Source organism: Chroicocephalus ridibundus, chromosome 21 (genome assembly GCF_963924245.1).
Source record: "Chroicocephalus ridibundus chromosome 21, bChrRid1.1, whole genome shotgun sequence".
NCBI classification, from domain to species: domain Eukaryota; kingdom Metazoa; phylum Chordata; class Aves; order Charadriiformes; family Laridae; genus Chroicocephalus; species Chroicocephalus ridibundus.
The window spans coordinates 1,799,296-1,812,927 of NC_086304.1; the positions used below are offsets into that span (position 1 = coordinate 1,799,296).

At 58.8% G+C, this 13,632-nt stretch overlaps 1 protein-coding gene across 19 annotated transcripts in view; it reads left to right on the plus strand.

The window, feature by feature from the left end:
• Positions 1–13,632, plus strand: part of MEF2D (myocyte enhancer factor 2D) — an 85,520-nt gene that overhangs the window by 51,162 nt on the left and 20,726 nt on the right. For 15 of the 19 annotated variants that reach the window (XM_063357457.1, XM_063357452.1, XM_063357467.1 and 12 more), the window contains 2 exons: positions 1,624–1,827; positions 10,011–10,148. In XM_063357457.1, coding sequence (XP_063213527.1) covers positions 1,624–1,827; positions 10,011–10,148 — 342 coding nt within the window. Of the gene's footprint in view, positions 1–1,623; positions 1,828–10,010; positions 10,149–10,329; positions 10,465–13,632 lie in introns of all 19 variants that reach the window. The other 4 variants (XM_063357470.1, XM_063357459.1, XM_063357460.1 and 1 more) reach the window with 2 other exon arrangements.

The window sequence follows — 13,632 nt, forward strand, 5'->3', positions numbered from 1 at the left end:
GTGACAGCGTGCCGCAGCCGGGGCGGACACTGGCAACGTGAGCTGTGCTGCGAGCGGGCGCACGTGGCGGGGAGCAGCGGCGCGGGGTGCCAGCCCTGCACTTTCCAGAGGCGATTAGAGCCGAATCTCGTTACTGCTTAATCATGTCCGGGAGATGGCGGAGAGGGATGGGGCAGCTCCCTGCATCGTGTGTGCTCGGGGCTGCCCCTCCTCTGGGAGATGCTCCGTCTCTCGGGGTGCTCGGTGCCGGACCCCGGTGGGTGCGTGCCGGTGGCGTTGTGGCGGTGGCGCTCGTCGGTGCCGGTGTGGGTGGAGAAGCTCCGGGTTAAGCTCTTTGGACAGTGACCGTAACGCCGTTCACTGGAGTTGAGCGAAGGCAGCAGCCTGGTTCGCTCTCCTCCCTCCACGCTGCAAATTCGAGCTCTTCAGCTGCAAAATCGATGCCGCGGCTGAGGCCCTAAGTGGGGGGTCGAGCCCTCCCCTGCGCGCGGGGCGAGGGAGCCGCTCTCGGCACCCGAGGGCACCTCTCAGCTCATCTCCAGCTGCTGCTTCCCCCGCCTCAGAGCGATGCTTAAAGCAAAGCGCTGACCTCCCTGCCGCCTTTTTTCCTTTTCTTGTCTGATTTGCTAAGAAGGCGTTGGCCAAGCATCGCCTGCGCCGTTCCAGCCGGGATGGAGAGCCCCCAAACCGCCTCCCTCCCCACCAGCTGGGTCCCGCTGGGAACGCGGCAGCGAGAGCCGAGCGTGGGTTGGGAAACGCGGCCCCAACCTCTGCCCGGCGTCTGGAGCCGGTTTTGGAACCCGCGCCCAGCTCCGTCCCCCAGCCAGCTCGCGTGGATCAGTCCTGCGAAAGACGCCTCGTTAGCTCTAACGACAGCTCAAGGAGAGCAGGGGACGAGGGCGCCGTGACCCCGGGCGGGCAGGCGATGCGGAAGAATGCCCCGAGGAGGTCGATGGGGACAGCAAGGAGGTGGCAGCACCCCCCCCCCGGTGCAGGGGCTTGGGGTGCCTTTGGGTAACGCAGCCCCCAAGAGAAGCGGGTGCTGGGAAGCAGGAGAGGGATGGGGTGGGCGAGTGGCGTGAGCGGCTTTGGGGTGACCGAGCCCCCCCTCGCCCCCGAGGCGCTGTGGCACCCGGGGTCGGGTGCTCCGGCGCTACTGCGGTGAGCGGGGACGAGGTCTGCGCCGCTTGGATATTCAACTTTAAAAGAAAAAAAAAAAAAAAACAGACAAAAAACAAAACGCAAAAAAAAACCCCAAACCAAACCAACAACCCGCAGCCCCCGGCCAGATGGTAGCTCTGCTGGGGATTTTGCTGAAATTTATTTTCTCTCGATTTGGCAATATGTGATTTCCAACGCTGATGATAATCATCTTTGTGCTTGCGGAGCGTCTGCCTTCGGAGGATCCCAAAATAGGCAGCAATATGAACCGGGTGGAAGAGGGAGGTTGGGAAAGGGGAGCTCGGGGCGGTTGTCCACGTGGGGAAACTGAGGACAGAAGATTCCCTCTGCCTTCCCCTTCCTTTTGCTCTCCCTCCGGCGGTCATCCCAGTTTTCTCCGGGAGGTGTTGGGTCCGTGGCGGCGTGGGTACGGCTTCTGACCAGGTCCCTCCTTGCTTTCAGGTGACCTTCACCAAGCGCAAGTTCGGCTTGATGAAGAAGGCCTACGAGCTGAGCGTCCTGTGCGACTGCGAGATCGCCCTCATCATCTTCAACCACTCCAACAAGCTGTTCCAGTACGCCAGCACCGACATGGACAAGGTGCTGCTCAAGTACACCGAGTACAACGAGCCCCACGAGAGCCGGACCAACGCGGACATCATCGAGGTGAGGCCTCCCGTCCTCTCCCCGGCTTTGCCGTTGTGGTGGAGCCAGGGCCGGGTCCGGCACCGCAGCCAGATGGAGGAGGTCGGTGCAGGGTGGGGATGGGAGCGAGCAGATCTCTGACACCGGGATGATTTTGCATCTTTTTAGTCCGGCCTACAAAAATACTCAATTCTGGGTGGTGGAGTTTGAGGCTGTCTTGAGTTACGTGTTGAGCTGCTGCCGTAAAATTGAGGTGTGGGTTTGCTTTGTGGGGCTTTCCCGTGGTCCGGGCAAACCCGGGATGGTTTTGGAGGCATCTCCTGGGGCTCCTGTGCTGGTTCCTTGGTGCAGCTGGTGGCATCGCCCCTGTGGGTTGTTTCAGACGCGCGCAGTGGGGTTCTAGGAGGACACCAGCGGCTGAATCAGAGTAATTCGGGTTGGGAGGGACCTTTGGGTGCCTCTGGTCCAACCCCTGCTCAAAGCACGGCCAACCTCAGGGGGAGGTGGCCTTGCTCAAGGCTTGTCCGGCTGCATTTTGGGGGGCTCCAAGGACGGTGAGTCCAGGCTGACCAACCCCAGCGCTGCCAAGGGCACCGTGTCCAAACCTTGCCAACGCCAAGGCCCCTCTCCTCTTCCAACCTGCTGCATCTCAGGCAGCGCACTAAGGCTTCCATTTGATGAAGGAGAAGGAAAACAACCCAACCTACCTCCGAAATCTTGGCTTTTTTGCATTTTTTTCTTCGTGAAACGTGTCTCTTTGAGAGGTTTGGACTTGAAGGTTTCACCTCGTTGTCCGCCCAGTTCCCACCGACGTCCTGATGTGGGAGTGGGCTGAGCCGTGGCCAAGGAACCGGCAGCGCCCGCCGGGGTTTGGTGACTGCTCTGCCAGCACAGGGTTGCGTAGGGGGCCTTAGAAATGGTTCAAAAATGTCCTTTTTGGCCCGTTTGAGCCAGGTAGCGCCCGGCCGCCGTGAAAACGCCGGGGTTTTGCAGGCGCGCTTCCCCGTCGCGCTCGTCAGCGCAGCCTCTCCCAGCCTCTCCGGGATGCTCAGACTGCGGCGCTCGCAACGTCGGAACAGATTTGTCTTGGCCTAAAAATACCGTAAACATTTTGGGCAGCGTTCTCTGTTCCCTTATGGTCCAAGATGCAAACACTCCCAAGCCGACAAGTTACACGCAGTCCTTGGCACCCAAAGAAATAACTGTGTTTGCACCACATGAAAAGCTGGATCCGCATCCAAAGCCGAGGAGAGGAACATCGGGAGCGGAAGGATATTGGTGGATGGCAAGAAAAAGAACCCAACCGCGCCGGGCTCGGCACGTCGTGCCGGCAGAGCCGCCTGGGGGCGAAACCCGCCGGGATGAGGCCGCTGGAGCATCCCTCCTCATCCTCGGCTCGTCTTGGAGCAGGGTTAGGGCTGTTCGAAGATTTTTACTGCTTTCTCTCCCAAATCCCCCTCTCCAGGAGACTGTTCCTGCTCCTGGTGCTGATTTCCATTTTCCCCCCAGCCATCTCCCCGCACCCAGGCTTTGTCCCTGCCGCCCACAGACCCAGTTTCTCATCTTTCTTGGTGGCTCCCAGTTGAACTTGACCCTTCCAAGGGTATCTTGGCATCCTCAAAGCTTCCCCAGCATCAAGCGTTTGTAGAGCCGTGAAGGCACAGGCCTTTTGGCTACCAAATTTGCTACCAAATAGGATTTTAAGTGGATTTTAAGGGGCCACTGCATGCGTCTGCCTCCCCTGTAGCACCCGTGGCCCCTTTTCCGCCGCAGGGATGCGACCCTGGGTGGCTCTGGCAGCATCTGGGAAAGTGTGAGGAGCAACCGGGACCTGGGTGAATCCAGGCAGAAGCCTCTTGATTCCATTTTCCTGGCGGAGGGGGAGCGAGAGGTGGCTCCGGAGGCTTGGCCGAGCCGGGGTCCCCTCTCCCAGCTGGGCCGGGGGGGCTCCTGGGGCCAGGGGTGCTGGTACCACCACCTCCGGGTGGGGCAAATTGCTCTGTTCAAATTATGTTTTAAAACAACAGTAAAGATGAAAATCCCCGCCCTTTTTTTTTTTTTTTTTTTTTGGATCCTGGGGAGGTGCGGCCCGCAGGGGGGGCACTACTGGGAGCACCCCATCGCATGTGGCCCGGGGACGTCCTTGAGGGATTTATCCCCCTGGATGAGTTTATCCTCTGGGATGAGTGTACCCAGCCCCGGTTCAAGAGGGGTTCAACCCCCCGGTTGCCCATCGGGGACCATCCCCTGGGGTAGGGGGGGGTGTGGGGGGGGGCACACCCCAGGGATCAGGATTCAGCCACTCAAACCCAGCGGCTCGCTCTGTTCCCGGCAAAGTCCCGGTCGCTGCAAGCTTTTAAGTCCGAGAAAATCTCTCTTAATGCAGAGAGGGGGGTTTCCTTAATCAGGCGGGGGACAGCTGAGGCCCCCAGACAGGCACGCTGGGTGCCACGTGCGCGCCCGGGCTGGGATCACGCCGGCTTTGCTCCTCGCTGTCGCTTCTCGTTTCCCCGCAGCCCGGCTGACGTGCCAGTTTCTGATAAGGGACTTGGACGGGAGCAGAGCTCGCCGGGCACGGGGAGGCTCCGCAGCCAGTTAAAGCCACACAGCGATTTCTTGCCTTTCCTTGGCTGAACGTCCCGGGGGGGCAGGGGGGACTCTGACTTTTCCTTAATTCTCCTGCCTGGGGTTGTTGTTCCCCAGGGTGTGTAAAATCCGGCATTTTGCAGGATGCTGGGGAGGCGGCAAAGTGCAGAGGCAGGTTCATCCTCATCCTCATCCCCATCCTCCTCCTTCTTATCCTCCTCATCCTCATTCTCATCCTCATCCCTGTCCCCATTCCTGTCCCCATCCCTATCCCCGTCCTCATCCCCATCCTCATCTCATCCTCATCCCTATCCCCAACCCCGTCCTCCTCCTTCTCATCCTCCTCATCCTCATCCTCATTCTCATCTCCATCCCTATCCCCGTCCTCATCCCCATCCTCATCTTCATCCCTGTCCTCATCCTCATCCCCAACCCCATCCTCATCCCCATCCCCGTCCTCATCCCCATCTCTATCCCTATCCCCCACCCCATCCCCTTCCTCATCCCTATCCCCAACCTCATCCCCATCCCCATCCTCATCCTTATCCTCATCCTCATCCCCATCCCCAACCCCAACCCCATCCTCATCCCCATCCACATCCCCATCCTCGTCCTCATCCCCATCTCCATCCCTATCCCCCACCCCATCCCCTTCCTCATCCCCATCCTCATCCCCATCCTCATCCCCAACCCCATCCTCATCCCCAACCTCATCCCCATCTTCATCCCCATCCCCATCTTCATCCTCATCGTCATCCTCCTCCCCAACCCCATCCTCATCTTCATCCTCATCCCCATCCCCATCTTCATCCCCATCCTCATCCTCCTCCTCCTCCCCCAGACTTCCCCAAAGCCCGGGGCGGTTGCGTCTCCCTCCTCTAAGGGAAGTCGCCCACATCCTGGTCGGGCGTCGTTTCCTCTCGCGCGTTCTGCGGTTCCTGCTGCTCTCTCACCCTCTTCGGGCTGGAAACCTGCTCCCGTCCCAGCTGGGATCATGGGAACATGGCCTGGAAGAGCGGGGACCTGCAGCGGGTCCTGCCATGGGGGGAATCCCGATAAAGTTGGGGGGACCTGGAGACGGCGGGGAGACGGGACAACGATGAGCAGGTTTTTTGGGTTGTTTTTTTTTTTGCCATGTGAAGTTCTCACCCTGGTTTTCTCCTTTGAAAATTTTCTGCTCTGAAGGAAGTGGCTTTAAATCTACTTGATCTGAAAAATAGTCGCGTTCCACTGGATGCAACCCAGTGACGAGAAGGTTTCACGCATCTGTGCGTCTTCTCTTTTTCCCCTGGAAAAGGGAATGAGGAGGAATGAGGGGGAAGGTGGCGCCGGCTGGCCCTTCCCTGCGCTCTTCTAAAAGACCTTGCAGAGGTCCTGAAAACGGGAATCTTTGGGTTTGATTCTCGCTCCAGCGGGATTGTTTCCCTTTTACATCACCCTGTCAAAAAAATGAGAAAAAAAAAACCAAAACCAACCCCAGCAGCCAAGGCCGGGATGGCTGGAAATGGCATTTTGTTGTCCCAAACCTCTCTTTGAGCGGCAGATTGCTGCGAGCCGCGCTGCTTTGGCTCGCGTCCTGCTGCGACTCGGGGCCCCGGTCACCCACCGCCGCCGGTGCTGCGCGTCCCGTTGTCCCCGTCCTCTGCTGTGCCAGCTCTGGAGCCCGTCGCCGTCCCCTTCGTCCCCTCCCTGCCCGCGGCTGGGGCGGCCCCGCGCTGTGCCAAGGGTTATAATCCCGTCGCACGCTGCTGGGGAGGGTTTTTCCACCCTCCGTGGTCGATGCTTCCCAGGGGGGTGGGTTTCCGACAGGAGCGGGGACGGTGGCACTGTGGCCACCATAGCTCGGGGTGCTGCCAGCCAAGCTCGGCGGGGAGGTGTGGGTCTCAAAGATAATTAAGTTTGGACTAATCGTATGAAGTTAGTGGCTGGGGAGAGGGAGGAGAGCGAGGCGGCAGCTACGCAGTTGGAGCTCCGTGGGACACCAAGTGCGTTAGACCCACGGAAATGCTTCTGGAGATGTGGGGGGTGGGGGGGGGGTGTGCCGTGAGCTGCTCTGAGGGGGTTTTCTGGGCCCGGGTGAACAGAGCTGCCTTCACCCCATCGCTCTGCTTTTCCTCATTGTGGGAACAACCCCCAGGGCAATTTCATGCGGACTTCAAAACGGCAAAATGCTGCAGCCGGTGGCATCTGCCCGTTGCTCTTCCCTACGGCAAATACGGGGCAGAGCCGGGGGAGGTGGAAACTGCTTAAAGCTGGAAGGTGTGTGGAGCGGTGACACGCTGGAGGGATGGGATGCCATCCCGAGGGACCGAGGGACACGGACAGGTTGGAGACGTGGGTCTGTGTGAACCTCATGGGGTTCAACCAGGCCAAGAGCAGGGTCCTGCCCCGGGGTGGGGGCAGCCCCCGGTGCCAGCCCAGGCTGGGGATGGAGGGATGGGGAGCGGCCCTGAGAGAAGGGCTTGGGGGCGCTGGGTGGGGGTGGAAAGCTGGCCATGGGCCGGCAACATGCGCTGGCAGCCCATGACCCCCCCCCCAGCCTGGGCTGCATCCCCAGCAGCGTGGGCAGGGGGGCGAGGGGGGGGATTCTGCCCCTCTGCTCCCCTCGGGGGAGACCCCCCTGCAGTGCTGCCTCCAGCTCCGGGGCCTCGGCACAGGAGAGACACGGAGCTGTGGGAGCGGGGCCGGAGGAGGCCCCGGAGCTGCTGGGAGGGCTGGAGCCCCTCTGCTGGGAGGACAGGCTGAGAGAGCTGGGGGGGGTCAGCCTGGAGAAGAGAAGGCTCCGCGGAGACCTTGGAGCCCCTTCCAGTCCCTCAAGGGGCTCCAGGAAAGCTGGGGAGGGACTCTGGAGCAGGGAGGGGAGCCACGGGACGTTGGGAATGGGTTGAAACCAAAAGAGGGGAGATTGAGATGAGATGTGGGGAAGAAATTCCTTCTTCCGAGGGCGGTGAGCCCCTGGCCCAGGTTGCCCAGAGAAGCTGTGGCTGCCCCATCCCTGGAGGGGTTCAAGGCCAGGTTGGCCGGGGCTTGGAGCCACCTGGGCTGGTGGGAGGTGGCCCTGCCCAGGGCAGGGGCTGGCACTGGCTGGTCTTCAAGGTCCCTTCCAACCCAACCCAATCTATGTTCTATGATTCAAACCTCCTGGGCCCCTTCGTCGCTGTGGATGGTGTAGAGGAGAAGGCTGTCGTGGCTCAGCTCTTGAAAATTCAGTTGGGAGGTTCCCTTCTCCCACAGTGTCGGGGGATGGAGGTTTCTCATCCCACCTCCCACCTCCCGAAGCCGCTGCGGCCTTTGGCAGAGGAGAGGAGCTTCCAGGGGTGGGAGGGATGACCCTCACCGTTCCCCACCGCGGATGGGAGGGCAGAGGCGAGAGATCCCAGTTACCGCCCCGGCAAATGGAACCGCTGTGAGGTGGGCACAGCCCCCTATAAGACACCGGAGAATCTCCCCAGCCGGCACCCGAAGGAAACCCGGCTTCATCCTTTCCACTGCTCATGGAACAACTTTTTTATTTTTCCATTTTGCCTCTGAAAGAGAAAGAGAAGGTGGAAAAAACTTTGGGTTTTATTTTTTTAAAGAAAGGCTCAACTTTCCATCTTTCGGCTGCACCAGCGAAAACAAAAGCGTTTGGGAAAAAGAAAAATCCGCAAAAAGCAGTTTCCAAAAAAAAAAAAAGCAAAGACGTTCCTTCCCCACCGGCAGCACCAGTTCCTTTTTTTGGCCCATTCTAAAAACAAACAAGGACATGGACAAAAATAGTAAAATAATAGGGAAAAATCCTCGGGAACCTGCAGGAAAAGCCCTGGGAACCTCCCATTCATGCCAACGACTCCGATTCCCACTACCCGTCTCTATAAAGAGACAATAAATAGCGTGAATTAGGAATACCAGGAACTGTTATTAGGTAATTAGGTAATGATAATTAGTAGCAGGAATTATTGGTAACGCCAGACGGGGCTTCAGGTGCCACCATGGTCAAGAGCCGGATCCGTCGCCGGTGGAGCTGGACGTGGATGAGGACTTTTCCCCTCTGCAGCTTAAATCTAAGTAACGAGCCTTAAGATAACGACCGCGAAGGAGTAATTTTAATTGAAAATATTGCGAAAAGCTTCGGCTTGGGTGGGAAACAGGCTGGGGGATGGGTTTGCTGCCTGTTGCTTGACCCGCTCCAGCAAAACTTCCCCAACAAGCTCCATGTTTCCCGGAGCTCGCAGGTAGATGGAAGAACCCACCCCTCCAGGATATGCTTTGGCCTCAAAATAGAGATATTTATTAGTGTTTAGGAAGACAGAGGAGAATTGTCAAGGCTCTTTTTTTTTTTTTTTTTTTAATTTTTTCCCCCTGCTGAATTTGGCATGAAAAGAGCCCGAGACTTCCAGGAAATTCTGCAGCTTTGACTTGTAAAAAAAAAAAAAAAAAAAAAAAAAAGAAAAAGAAAAAAAAAACCCCAGAAATTGGCAGCAAGTGATGGTTCCGTAATAACGCCTAATTGCTTTTGGTATTTTGAAAATAGAATGATTAAATGTGCCCGTGGAACGCGGTCTGCAAACTGGCTACTGAGCGCCAAAGAGGAACTTTGGGGTGGTTTTTTTTCGCCGTCCCCTGCGCGTAACCCCAACGTGCGATTACCAGGCTCCTGTTAACGAAGGGGGAGGAGGCGGCGCATCGTTAACGCCCTGCCCGGGGTCGTGGTGCGGGGTTTGCTGCCTGGGCGTTGTCATTGGCACCTGCCTGTGTCACCCCACACGGGGCTCGCCGTGCCACGGTCCCTCTCGTGCCACGCTCTTGCTGTGGTCCAAGCATTATTACACTCTTTTGTTTTCCTATTTTTAAGGAGGTTTTTCCCTATTTTTAGCAGGAGAGCCGAGGTCATTAAGGTTTATTTCCCCTCCTTGTTGTTGTAGTAATAATTGTAGGTGACGAATGCGTCTGAGCTGGTACGGGGCCAAATTCAGCTCCGGTGTAAAGAGATCCTTTGAAAGCAAAGAAGTTTCTCTACATCCCTCCATCCCTCTGTCCATCCATCCCTCCATCCCTCCATCCCTCCATGGCTCCATCCCTCCGTCCATCCCTCCATCCCTCCCTGGCTCCATCCCTCCGTCCATCCCTCCATGGCTCCATCCCTCCATCCCTCTGTCCATCCATCCCTCCATCCCTCCATGGCTCCATCCCTCCATCCATCCCTCCATGGCTCCATCCCTCCATCCCTCCCTCCATTCACCCCTCCATCCCTCCATGCGTCCAGCCATCCATCCCTCCATCCATCCTTCCCTCTGTCCATCCATCCCTCCATCCCTCCATGGCTCCATCCCTCCATCCATCCCTCCATGGCTCCATCCCTCCCTCCCTCCATCCCTCCCTCCATCCATCCCTCCATCCATCCCTCCATCCCCACCCCCCCCTCCTTAATTGGAGACACCCCGGCGTCGAAACCCGAGGGCCGGATCCTGACTTTTTCACCCCATTGAGGTCATCGACACCTTGGGGCGAAGGTGTTCATTTGAGCGAATCCTCCTCCATAGGGGGATGTTCCCGGGGGGACCTACCCGGCTCCGGCAGCTGCCCGCTTTCCCCCGTCCTCACTCCCAGATCTCAAACTGTCCCGATTGTGTTTTCAGACGTTAAGAAAGAAAGGTTTTAACGGCTGTGACAGCCCGGAGCCCGACGGCGATGACTCCATAGACCAGAGCCCCTTGATGGAGGATAAATACCGTAAAGGCAGCGAGGATCTGGATATCCTGTTCAAGCGATACGGTGTAAGTACCTGCCCCTTGGCCGGAAAACCTTCATTATATGTTCTTTTTTTTTTTTTTTTTTTTTTGTTTTGTTTTTCTTCTGTTCGATTTCCCCCCGCCCTCGTCCCTCGCTCCCTCCCCGACACCCCCTCCCCGTGTCCCCGTGTCCCCGTCCCCCGTCGTCCCCACCGCAACGTAACAGGCGCTGAACAAGAAGCACAGGGAGTGCGAGAGCCCGGAAGGGGATGAAGTGTTTGCGTTGACCCCGCAGACGGAAGAGAAATATAAAAAGATTGATGAGGAATTTGATAAAATGATGCAGAGTTACCGGCTCGCAGTGAGTAGCTGGTGGTCTGCAGCCCCCCCCTGCCCCCGGGCCTTGCCCCTTCCCGGATGCCTCCGGGTGCCGGGGGGGAAGCGTGTGGGATTTTGCATGGCTTTGCTTCGGAGCCCTGCCGTGCCCTGGGAGCCGATGCGCGCAGCCCCCCCCCCCCGCCCCCAGCCCCAAGAGCACCCTGGGACTGATGGGCCAGATGCAGGAGGGGCCGCGGAGGGTCCCTCCGCTTTCCCACCCGGAGGAGCAGGGACAACCTTTGGGAAAACCATTCCCATTAGCTCCGGCATTCCCGAGCCTCCTTGGCTCCGCACAGGAAAATATCTCCGTTCTCCCCTCCTTTGCTGCATATAGTGGATTAGGGCCTCCTTTTTTGCCCCTTTTCTCCCCAAAAAAGGGCTTTTTGCCTGGGTTAAGACCCCAGCATTCATGCGAGCTGATAGCAGGTGCCGACCCCTCCGGCATTCCTGAGCCTCCTTGGCTCCATGCAGGAGAATATCTCTGTTCTCCCCTCCTTTGGTGCAAATACTGGACTGGGGCCTCCTTTTTTGCCCCTTTTCTCCCCAAAAAAGGGCTTTTTGCCTGGGTTGAGACCCCAGCATTCATGTCAGTTGGCGGTGGGTGCCAACCCCTCCGGCATTCCCGAGCCTCCTTGGCTCCATGCAGGAGAATATCTCTGTTCTCCCCTCCTTTGGTGCAAATACTGGACTGGGGCCTCCTTTTTTGCCCCTTTTCTCCCCAAAAAAGGGCTTTTTGCCTGGGTTGAGACCCCAGCATTCATGTCAGTTGGCGGTGGGTGCCGACCCCTCCGGCATTCCCGAGCCTCCTTGGCTCCATGCAGGAGGATATCGCTGTTCTCCCCTCCTTTGCTGCATATAGTGGATTAGGGCCTCCTTTTTTGCCCCTTTCCCCCCAAAAAAGGGCTTTTTGCCTGGGTTGAGACCCCAGCGTTCGTGTCAGCTGGCGGCGGGTGCCGTCCCCCTCGCATCCCTGCGAGACTCGGCCCGGTTTGGGCTATTCCGCCTTAATTCCCCCCTCAAATCCACCGAGCCCTCGGGGCAGCTGGTGGCGGGTGGCAGAAATCCAGGGAGGTTTTAGCCCGTGATCCCCGGAGCCGGGCACCGGGGTGGCATCAGGACAGCGCTGGAAGGGATTTGTGTCAGGAGAGGGGAGGAGGAGGAGGAGGAGGAGGAGGAGGGGGACGCGTTTCAAATTAGTCGTTAGTTCAAGGGAGCAGAGACTGTTGACGCGGGCAAGGCTTCTTCAGAGGGATTAGCCCCGAGTCGCTGCAGCCGTAATTAATGCTGCCGGGAGCCGAAAGAAGGAGGCTCGTTTTCCAGGGCTGGCTGCAGCACTGCAAAATTACGCATTCCTCCCCTCCACCCCACACCCCCCACCCCAAAAAAAAAAAAACAAAAAACAAAACAAAACAAAAAACCAAAAAACTGCCCTTCTGTGCTCCGCAAGCCCCGCCCCGAGTTAAAATTCTGGCTTTTCTTGAGAATTAGGTCTCGCGAAAGCCAGGCTTCTCGGTTTTGCTGACTCAGCAGGTGAGCGCAGCCCCGGGAGCCTCCCGGGGACCCCCGCATCTGCATCCCCATCCCCGGCATCTCCCGGGGAGGGGGGGAACCCCAAGCCCTGGGAGAGATGGAGGGGGGTGTGTGTGTGAAACAAAACGGGATGGGGGTGTCGCAGCTCTGCGAGGTTTGGCTCTGCCTCGTCCTCCCAGTGGTTCCTCCCTGGTTTAATTAGCCGGGGGTGAGGGGGCAAGTTTCCACCCTGCCAGGGCTTGTGCAGGGTGGGGGTACAGCCCTGGCTGGATGGTTTCGTGTCCCCCCCCGGCCCCAGTGCCTCGCACAAGCCCTGCTGCCGGTGTAAAATAGGTCAGAAAGCCAGCAGAGCTTTATCCTTGGTGCAAAACGCCCTCGGAAAAGCAGGGACCGCTTCGCGTCTGCCGTTTTTTTTTTTTCCGCTGCAAAGGGAGGGCTCCGCGCAGGCTCCCATCACCGCGGGCAGCATCCAGAGGAACGGCCCGTGCTTCCCACCCCCCCGACCCCCCAGTCCTTTGGGCTGGTGGCATTTCAGGTGCTGGGCGTTATTCGCTGGGCGAATAGCATCCGGCTCCCCCACTAAACAACACCCCCCCCCCCAAACCCCGAGCCAGGGCCTGAGTGATGCAGGTTGAAGAAGATGCTTTTCCCTTTTTAACTGGCTGGGTTGGGTTTGCGTGTGACGGCAACTAACCCGTCCCGGCGGCCGGGGAAGCTTAACAACAGCCTTGTTCGCTAAAAGGCAGGCTTCTGCGTTTGGAATCGCTTTTCATGAGAGCGGGGGCATCGTCGAGGTTTGGCTGATGTGTGCATCTTCTCCCCCCCCACCCCCCTCCCCGGGATTTTGGACTGGCGTGTGTCCTCCCTGGGGCGGGGACGACACCTGGGACGGTTTAGCCGGTGGCCTGGGTGCGCATCTCGCTGCCCGCCGGGGCAGCGTCAGCCCGACGCTTCTTTGAAGGTGCAACGGGATGGGCGATAACGGATTAAAAGCAAAACTCGGCTCTCCGGTTGGTGTATCCACCTCCCGGCTTTATCGCGGCATTGCTTACGATGTGATGCGCAGCCTCGGGGGGGGTGGGGATTGGTTTTCCTTTCCCTTCCCAGGAACGTGCGGGCAGGCAGACGCGTTTGCAGTGATTTATTACACAACGCTGCTCGTGCAGCGCCTGAGAAACCTTCCTCCTCCTCCTCCTCCTCCCGGTTTCGCAGCTGTTGCAGAATAACCTGGCAAGGCCAAGCGGAGAAGGAGCTGGGGGGGGTGTTTCTGCGTTCCGGCTCCCCCCGGTAGCCCTTGAAGGGCTGGGAAACGCCGAGCCGGGTGCCTTTGAGCGGCGGTGCCGCGGCGCAGGCTCAGAGCCGCTGTCCTCTGAGCTCGGCTGCAGCCAGGGGACGGCTCTGAAGGACGGGGTGCCCTTGAGAGGCGGGTGGGGAGGGTTTCCAGCAGCGAGGCGTTGGGTGGGCACCGTCCCGCTCCCTCCTCCCCCCCTGCCCCAAAAGAACATCGCCCATCTAGGAGTAGATTTGGGGGAGTGGATCCCCCCCCCCGCAGGCAGCTGCCATGGGGGGATGCTCGGCTCCCTCTGCCAGTGCATCCCGCGGGGTCCCAGCTCCGGCCCCG